The sequence below is a fragment of the Glycine max genome, chromosome 2 (genome assembly GCF_000004515.6).
Source record: "Glycine max cultivar Williams 82 chromosome 2, Glycine_max_v4.0, whole genome shotgun sequence".
Classification (NCBI taxonomy): domain Eukaryota; kingdom Viridiplantae; phylum Streptophyta; class Magnoliopsida; order Fabales; family Fabaceae; genus Glycine; species Glycine max.
In genome coordinates, this window is record NC_016089.4 from 48049464 (window position 1) to 48060038 (window position 10575).

At 33.2% G+C, this 10575-nt stretch overlaps 1 protein-coding gene across 1 annotated transcript; it reads right to left on the reverse strand.

The window, feature by feature from the left end:
- Window positions 1-736: 736 nt before the first annotated feature.
- On the reverse strand, window positions 737-4448 carry LOC100776306 (protein LATERAL ROOT PRIMORDIUM 1). The gene is made up of 2 exons (XM_006575562.3): window positions 1693-4448; window positions 737-1406 (listed from the first exon to the last, which is right to left on the reverse strand). The coding sequence occupies exons 1-2, from the start codon at window positions 2408-2410 to the stop codon at window positions 1057-1059; spliced, it is 1068 nt and encodes a 355-aa protein (XP_006575625.1). The 5' UTR covers window positions 2411-4448; the 3' UTR covers window positions 737-1056.
- Window positions 4449-10575: the final 6127 nt, after the last annotated feature.

Genomic DNA, 10575 nt, shown 5'->3' on the forward strand with positions numbered 1-10575 from the left:
CTATTGCGCACCAAAATCGAGCAACAGAAGAATCAAACAGCTTTAATTTTGGCAATAGACACTGGAAAAACGAGTGTTATTGTTAGATGGTGAAAGGTTCGGTAATTGTTATTGCCTGAACTCCAAATTCCAAACAAAGAACAAAAGGAAACAGGAGTACACTAAGTTTTCATGAATACAGAAACTTTCCAGGTTTATCACGCAACAGAGATTACCAAAAGGACAGACATACAATGATGGTGACGTTACAACATCTTCTAATGCTCAAGTCTAACACAGCACAGCAGCTACTTGTAAAATCAACATCTATTTATTCCACAATATTTAAACAAACTGAGCTAGCTATTACAAAGTGGCAATTTCATATTAGCATATAGAACTAGGGAATTAAATAGTGTATTATGTCCATTCAGAAAAATTGAAGCATTCCAAAATACTGAGTAAATCAAGCTGAAAAATACACTGGCACACAAAAAGTGAACGCAAATCAGTAACAATTATCATTAGATATTAACATATATAAACTCATCTTTATCATCATTTATACTGTAGCATTTGATTGTGGGTATAGTACTGTAAATTTCACCTTTGGCAAATTTAAATATAAAATAATGAAATAAAGGGAAGTAAAATGCAAAACAAAAGGCATTTGCTTGAAAAGAAAAGTTGATATAATTGTTGCAAGCTTGCAATCAATAATGTTAAATAAAATTAAAATTTAAAATAGTGAACCAAGTAAAATAAGATTTATCCACCTTTGCTTTCCATTTTGAGTTAATAATTTTAGTACATAAGAAACTATTTCTTTAACAGTTAGAAGATAGTGATGCTTCCTTGTCACTGATGATCTCATGCAATGACAAGGGCCAGATTGGGGCGAGAGAAAAAATAGAAACTAAAATCAAGTTGAAAAATGGCAGAAAGAAAAGAGTGACATATGCAATAAAGATACAAAGCCTAGAAGAAAATTTAAAGATTTTTAAACTACAAGGTACGTCATCAGCCTCTCCAAGCCCATCTACTAATATCTTGCACTCGGAAAGAGACACTTTCAGTTCAATTCATTGGATTACCATATGCTGAAGAACCCCCTAATAACCCTCCACCCGAAGCTGCATAAACATCATTAGGATCCATCATTGGAGAGGAAGATGAAACCCCATTTCTTCCCGCACCACCACTTCCACCATTCCCACCACCCAAATGCAACTCAGATAGGTTAGGATACACATCCCTATTCTCCGCACCTTGATCATAGAGAAACCCTTTGAATTCGTGGCCACCAATCTTCACCACAGCCTGATACGCATACTCATCTTGCCCATCCTCCACCGCCGTCACTCTTACACACTTGAAAACCGCTGGTGCACGTACTTGCCCCGGTAATGACTCTTTGAACCCCGCATCTGCACACAATTAAACCAAACATATCACAATTAAACCACAACCTAAATACCCTTTCAAGTCCCAAACCCCATGTCAATGCACCAACCCAAAAAGAAGTTAATGCATGAGTTTATATTTATATTTTTTGTTAACCATGTTAATGGTACGGATTATCCGGCTTTGCCCATGAGTAATCTCTTTTAGTAGGGTTCTCCTCTGCCAACCACGTTTTTTCCATCCAGAGGTCTCGAACCGAATGTATATTCATGCAAAGGAGAGTAATTGTTATGAGAGGAAAGCACAAACCTTGATGGCTAGAGCTAGTGTCAAAGCTTCTAGGAGGGGTGGTGTTAGAAGTGGATGTGTGAGAGGTTGTTGTGGTTTGTGAAGCAATGAGCCTAGGTTTTTTAGTGCCGGAAGTGGAGCCACTAGAGCCGGCAACCGGCGCCACGGTGGCCGACGTCATGAGCTGGCGCTCTCTCCGGCGTGCGGCGGGAACCCAAGTGCTCTTAACATGTGTAGGGCAATCAAAGCCTCGGCTTTTGCAACAAGTTCTGCACCTTCTATTGGTACAATCTTTCTTTGCCTGGTTTCCACAATCTTGGCACGTTGTTCCTCCGCTACTAGTTCCAGAAGCAGTTACCCCGCCACTGTTCTGAACCAAATTCCCCGAACTGGTGTTACTATTATGGTCGAGAAGACCCTGCTGGGGCTTCTTCGTGTAGTTGCCTTGATTATGTTGTTGTTGGTCTTGCCAAAACTGAATTCCACCGCCACGTGTCCTGTTTCCGAGGATGTTGTTGTCGGATTCGTGGCACGGCGTCGGGGCGAGGAGGGGGATGACGCCGACGCCGAGTGCAGTGGCGGGGTTGAGTGAATCCACCATGACGGCGGGGTCGTTCGGCGACGGCTGGTGGTGGTGGTGGTGGTGGTGGTGGAGATTAGGGTGGAAGGAAGAAGCTGGTGCCACCACGAACATCCCCATTTCAGGGTAATTGATTGACCTAGTTGGGGTGGACCACATTCCGGCGGTGGGTCCTGTGGCGGCAGCGGGACCCGCATTGAAGCCTAGGGAGAGCTCGTCGACGGGGACAGCGCGGCCACCACCACCACCAGCACCGGAGGAAGCTGTCGCTGCCCAGTCCGCAAAGGCACCAGAATCTGAAGGTAACCTCCTTGTAGTAGCCACAACTGAAAATCCTTGATTACTTCTCAAATCAAGAGACAAACTAAACACAATATATAGTTTGCTTTTTCTTCTGTTAATAATAATAATAAAAATAAAAATAAAGTGGAGTGTATGTAGGTTGATAGACAGAACTAACTGTAGAACTATAGAAGCATAGATCTTCTATTGTCTAAGTGGTGGTGTATATATATTATTAGTGTGAGGGTGTATCTAATGTGGGTGTTATTCTTCTTGGTGTGGGGTCTTGTGGCAGGGAAAGAATTTTTTGTTGGTGGAGGAAAAGAAAAGAGAGAAGTTTTTTTCTCTTTTGATGGAGTTTGTTGTTGAGAGGAGATCTTGTTGTGTTGTTAGGGTGAGGTGGGGTGAGGAGGGGGAGTTGAGTGGAGTGGACTTGGATTTTTCTCTCTCTGAAAAGGAAGGGAAAACGAACAACTTCTCTGCTTCTTCTTCTGTTTCTGCTTCTTCTGCTGCTATTGTGGCTACTACTACTGTCACTTTGGCTTTTTTCCACAGGAAGAAAAAGTTTTGGTTTGAGTGAGAGAGAGAGAAAGAAAATTAGTTTCTGAAAGGGTCCAGCCAGCAGAAAGTGCAGAGTGGGCAGTGGATGAGAAAATGCAATAACGACTTGTTACTTACTGTGCTTCTCTTCTCTCTCTATATATATATCTATATTTTTTTTTCTCTCTCTCTTCATATCATCATCTTCTTCCTTCCTTCACATATCTCTTCCATTTATCTCTCAAAGAAACTATACTCCTTTATTTTTCTTGGCTCTTACTTTGGTTTCCTATGGAAAGTGAAAACTGAAATGGGTTCTTCTAATGTCTCCTTATTTTATCTCCCACACACTCTTCTCCTCTCTCTCTCCAATTATCAGGCTCTGATAATAAGTAGTAGAAAGAGAGAAGAAGGGGAAGAGAGCATAAAGACTTTTGTTCTCTAGTTTTTGTAATTTTATGGACCCTCTATGAAACTCACATGACGCCACTCATTACTTGTGGGCTCGGCGCGTGATCCTCACTCTCCGCGCGTAGTGCAATTTCTCATCCCAGAATACATACACTAACACCACCACTCACTTACGTCTCAATCCCCCCCACACAGAACAGCGCGTGCACGCAACTACGCTCTGTGGCACGCATGTAATTTGGGGCGTTGTTTATTTTTTAGAATAAAATTAAACCATGTTATCGAGTAGCACTCAGCTATATACTGTGGTCTATAATATAAGGTGTCATCCATATCTTTTCCTTTTTTCCTAAGATAGTCCTTCCTTCCAACCCCATATCTATGAATTTCTTTTCTTTAGATCGTCTTTGTCAGATATCAATTTATTGAGTGAGTGAGTGAGTCTCTTTAAGTTACACACAAAAGCTTTTCTCTGATTTTTTTCATGTTGCAATTTATGTGCATATGCTCACATGGCAGTTCATCGAACTTAAGCTTTTGCTTATTGATTTAGGTATTGTTTTTTATGACTCTGGCAAAATGGTTGAAGATTAGGTTGCTAAGTTTATGTATATATATTTCAATAAGATTTTCAAAGTATATACACCGGCGCTTCTGTCTGTATCAATTTAACTACATAAATTACTTTAAAATACTTTTGGTTCTGGTTGTTGTACCTCACATTATTGTAACTAGACAATAGATTGTAGCTGGACCTTGGCACTTCTTCAGCTGGAGTTTAGCCTTCTTATGTAGCTTCCTCCAGTCATCCAAATATACCTATAGAAGTTTTTTTGTTTGGGTGGATTGTTTTGGTTTTGGTAGGTGTAGTAGTGATAAAGATAAAGTTAGCTTTAATATGTAAACATATAGTATTTGGTTAATTTTTTATTTTATTTTTCAAGTTATCATCATACTTCTATAATGTAAATTCATTTCTTCTAATTAATACATAATACTTAATATATTTTTTTCATAAGTGAGACTTAAAATATACCATAACATATTATCTTTGCTTGAATTAATTTACTGCTGGTCTTAGGAGGGGAAGACATAATCCCAATGTTGGACCTTTCAGTTTAGAAGGAAAAATCGGTGAAAAAATAACTAAAAAAAGAGTGTGTTTTTTAAATGAATAAAAACTAAAAAAATGAACTTTTCTTGAAACTAATTGGAAAAAGTTACTTTAAAAGAAAATGAAAAATAGAAGTACACAAATAAAAAGTAAAAAACATCTCGCTTTTTTTTACTAAATATTAAAAAATTGTTAGATATAAATCAAATAATTTTGTTTCTTATTAATTACCAACTATGAAATGCAATACATAAGATTAAACTCAAGCAATGAACAATTTTGTATTTACATCATTTCATTATTTTCAAATTTAAATTTTAATATTATTTTTAAAAAAGTATTATATTTGATCGTATAAAAAAGTTGTGAGTAACAATTCATCCTTCTATACTTTTTCTCAAAGTGTTATATAGATTTTTTTATGCAAGCTTAAATTTTAATGATTTATCAATATAACAAAATACAAGAACATATCGGAATTAATCTAATTTCTTCAATTTCTTCTTCTTGTATGGGAGGAAATAGAGTGTTTCGGTTACTTCAAGTAAAGTCATCACATTTGTGGTGGTATATGACAGTTTTTGCAACAGACAGCATGGAAAGCTTTTGCTAAATAATTTTGCTGGTTTGGTTTTTTCTTAAACATAAGCAGTTCCGAAGTTGTGTTTTTACAGACCTTTCATAGAAGACATAAAATTAATATTTTTATTTATATTTACTAAAATGGAAAGATGAAGTACAAAACTAGAGCAGTGAAAACTCCTCTGCTTGAAATAAAATGCATCTTTTAAATTTGAAAAAGTTTCATCTCCCGTAGACAAAAAGAATATCCCAAGAGTTACGATGCAATTAAGATGAGACTTGAGAGGACAAAACAATGTTGTGAATTTTTCTTAACATGGTCAGATTCATGAAATAATACGAAACACAAACTGATCATCATATATAAATTCAGACTGGACCATACAATAGTTGGGCAGAACGGGCTTTATATAAATAAATCAATCCAACCCAATTTTATAAGAGTTGTTGTTAGATGTGTACGTTTAACTTATTTTACAGCCATTTTTTAATGATTAAAAGTTGTGTAGATAGGTGTAAAATAATTTTATATTTTTAATTAATTTTTAATTATGTTAAAATTAATTTTAAGTTATGATTATACAAGATTATCTCATATTGATTTTGGAGATGTAAAATCTATTACATTGTCAATGCAAGTGCTATTTTCTTTTTTAATAATATTTTTTTTGAATAATACTATAAAACTCTCTTTACAATAAATATATATATATATATATATATATATATATATATATATATATATATATATATATCAAGTTTATTAACAAATTAATATTTAATAGCTGAATTTATATAACCTCAATCAAAATATATAATTTTAGTTGATGTTGAAGGATAATTGAGTTATATTCCTTAGTTTTACCGTATATCTTAGATCTATTTTCTGTAATATATAGCTAGCTTTATGTTTTTACTATTATTTTTCTTCTGGTCTGTTAAGCCACAAAAAAAAACGTGAGTGTACTACGTTGTGCTGTTAATGCAAGCAAAGTATCCGATCCACATAAACTAGTTTTAAAGCCTATTCAAAAACAGACTTTTCTTGTGGTTCATAGCACCCTTTGTACCTCAACTATATTTATATTAATGCTATTCACATGCACATATATATTGGGTGCTGCTAAGAATCGTCTAACGTACGTATTGGACACAAAAGCTTCTCCTTTTTCCGTTTGTATATGGGATTTTACGGTGAAATGAATGTGCTTGCTGCTGCTTTACATTTTATATAGCTGTTTTGTGATAATTTCTTATACAATAAAGACAATACACAATACAAAAAAAGTTTGGGAATAGGCACCCGAAACCTTCCGCCACTGTGCATCTGAATGCTACACTGGGGTTCACTATATAATTTTTTATTTAACTTGAAAAACGAAAGCAAAACAAGTGCTGGAAACACATTATCTAATTTTATTAAAAAAAATATAAAATTATGACTGAAATTCATTAAATATGAAGAAAACTCACCTTGTTGTGATTTTTAACAAATTTTGACCAAAGTATGTTAGAAAAACTATATTACTGGGATTTGTGTATAATTACAGTTTTGTTATTATTATTATTATTTATAAAAAAAGAAATACAGTTTACTCATGTGAAATTTTTGCATAGATCGATGCATGGTATACCAACATTTACCTAACTTAGGATACTCACTTGAACAAGGCAAATTGCTAACCCCAGAAATTGTGTTTTCTGCTACTATATATGGCACCCTTCGGTAAAAAAATTGATATGTACATTCATGTAAGTAAGTGATGAAAGTGAAAGATATGAAGACAAAGAAACAAGATTCTCTACCATTAGCGAATCCACACACAAAACCAGGACAATAGCGCAGCAGATCCAGTGACAGTAAATTTGTTCAAAATGGCACAGTTTGTTGGCGGGTGCCTTGGGATTAGATGGTATGGCACGTGGAGAAGATGAATTCAAGAGAGTCAGCGGTGAAAATTCAACGACATGATGGGTTGGTTTGTGGCGTTTGAACGTGAAAATTATAACTATTAATCTCATCTGAAACACGACAATTTATATCTAAAATGTGAAACCAAACGTGTTAAGAGTCTTTTAGAGCTCATGATCAATAATGCAGCCACAATTAATTAAGCATGTTTATTTTTCCATTTGTTTTGCTGCAGCGTGTGTTCTAAGGAAGATCCCACGGATGAATGCAAAAATAGGGAAGCAAATGCGTTGGTCAACTTCCGTTTGGTGCTCTACTAATGGATTGTCAAACATGCACTTAGTTGGTGAAAGATTTGTTGTTATAAGGTATACACTGAGTTAGATATATAAGTGACAAGATTATGTTATAAAATAGACACAGCAGAATTTTTTTGGTAAAGTTATTTTATTTCCATTCAGTATATATTACGAACTTGTTATAAACTTGATGTTATGTAGATAATAAATTACAAGTCATACATAATAAAAAAAAGTTAAAAAAGGTTAAACTTGTATATGTAATCATTGTATTTAATTTAATTTTGCAAATATGTTGATGCAAGTCATGCAACACGTATAAATTTACTATTAATAGTTTTTTTTCAAAATGATCAAGTCAATTTAAACAAATTTCTAAATAAATACTCAAGAAAGAGGAAAATAAATTAAATTAAACTTTTTGTATGAGTTAAAACGAACTAATATAACTCATGTTTTATTATCAAATATTTAACTTCTCTAGAAAATTTTATAAGTAAATGTATTAATCCAAATCGTGTGTTTAAATATTAATTGATAGGATATAGAAAAAATATATTATGATTTTACTGTAAAAGAACCATGATTGAATTATATTAGAATTGAGTATATCGTTTTATATTTATGTAAGCAAATGATATTAAAATATACTGTATATTTTATGACAGTGTCATGATAAAATACATGATTGGAGTATCATAAACGAATGTTGATGATAAAATGAAGTTTAAAAAAGTATTTTATCCTTTCTTTTGTGTTTAATTTGTGATAGATCATTGTATTTGTTTTTGAAATATTCATGCACAATGAGAATTAAATATGCTCAAAAACTTTATATATACGTAAAACGTGTTTATGAATACTAGTATGAATAATAATTTTTTTAAAATTAAAAACTTGAAGTTGATTACTTGCCCCAATGAAAAAGTTCTATGAGTGTTTTGGCGCGTGAAAAATGCATGGTGGCTGAGAGTAAATTAGCCATAAACTTTTACATGAGAAAAACAAGAAAGGAACACGAAACCAAAAAAAAAAATGGAACATGGAAAAGGCTTCCCGTGTTTGCCTTTTGTGATAAGCTCGTGTCTTAAGGTCACTTGAGGGGTCGGTTAATTAGCTGGGCACATAACTTTTGGCTAATATAAGATGATTAAGAGTGGCCCAAAGATGAAAAACAATGGAAGCATTGTTAGATAAGGCACGTGAAACAAAGAAAATCAATCTTGTGTGATATAATTGGCAAATAAGCTAAGTACGTATTTAAGCAAGTATTTGAAGTTCATTTTTCAAATTTATGCATATACGAAGATTTTACTTTTGATAAGTTTCATTACTTTAACAGATTAGTCATTCATTTTCGAAAGAAAAAAACAACATAAGTCATCCAAAAAAGTGAAAGAGAGAAAGCAAAGTTATAAATGCCTGTTGATGTCCTCTTTCGGCACCTTCTTCTCTCTTTGTTGCCCTTTGGGGGCCACGAGTCTAATTCCCTCTTCAGTCTTCCTTCACATCACACACTTTTCTCAAGGTTCATTCAATTCATTCCTCTCTCTCTCACCTTCTTGATCTTGTGACTTGTAAGCGTGTGTGTGAAAGTACCCTCTTTTTTCAAAGCATTCTAAAACACCTCTCTCTCTCTCACAATACAAAGTGTGTTAATGATGCACTTGAAAAGCAATCACTTCTCACACCGTCCAGCTTGTTCTTGTTTGGCCTAAAAGTCTTTAATTAGTAATATTTACGTTGCCCTTCTTTGCAAAGATTATTGCTCTGACGCACAAAAGCAGCATCTTTTCTTCATAAACAAATGCACATTCATTCATTAGTGCTGTCTATAGTTTTGTTTCTGTCCTCTCTGGGCTCTGCTTCTTTCTCACTTTCTCATCGTCTCATCGGTTCTTCCTATTACCCATCAGATTGTATCACATATCCCCCACCTCAATCTCATTGTTTTACCCATGATCGAAAATCAAAACAATTCTTATCTAGAATAAATATATTAGTATTTTTGGTAATATTTACTACAAAGTGCAAACCATATAAAACGATATGTTCATGACAACTATATAGTATTTATTTTAATGGCATGATTCCTCGTGGATTTTAATCCCACACTTTTTTTTCTTTTGTTGGCTCGGTACGAATTAAATACATTATAATTTGATGCTCTAATATATATATGGATGCCATCGCTGACTATTTATTTAACTAGTGGATCTCATCATGCTACATAAGGGTTTTGATTTTCGTTTAATCAGAAAGGGCAAAAGTGCACCATTTTATAATCGTAAATGTATTACTTGAGTAGCTAAGCTTTAATTTCCACCGACCAAAATTTCTTTTGGGTAGATACAATGCATGGTCACCCACTTAACTCCTACCCAAACAAAATTAAAAAGGCAAAAGCATTACCACCACCAAACAAGCTGTTTTCCCCTCCATGCATGCTGATAATTGACTCTATGGGCTCTTTTTGGTTTCTACATACAACCACGTATGTTTCTTCTAGAACTATGCTTTTGTTTTCATAGTACGATCTAAATTAAAAATTTGCAAACGGTAATGAGAATTTTAAGACCATAACGAGGATATAAATTAATTCATGAGTATTTTATTCGAACTATACTGCTTCAATACTTCATCAAATTTGTTTATATCAGTGAATAAATAAACTCAAGATTATATTTTTATTTAATTAGTAAAAAAATTATATCAGTGAAAAAAAAAACTTAGGATAGTGTATTGAATTATGATTTTATAAGAATATTTTGATATTTTTTTGTGAATTTTAATTTTTTTTTTGTAAGAATATAATATATGAATTTTTAAGATTTTTTTAAAAATACTTTTATGATTAAAATTTTGTAATTCAGATTTTAATAAATTTATAAAATATAAATTCATAAAATTTAAAAAGAAATTATGAATTTTTAAGATTTTAAAAAGACATTATCGATTTTTAAGATTTTAAAAGACGCTGAATTCTTAAGAAACAGTTCCGGCTTAATTTGCATAATTTACACGGGAAAAGAGTTATGAATCAAAGATTTTATTTAAACTAATATGTTGATTTTAAAAATGAGAATGCTAATAATTGTATTTTCAATAATTTTATTAATAAATAAATAAATTTATTTAAGAATTTTACTAACTAATGTCATTAATTAGAATATTAGTTAAGAAA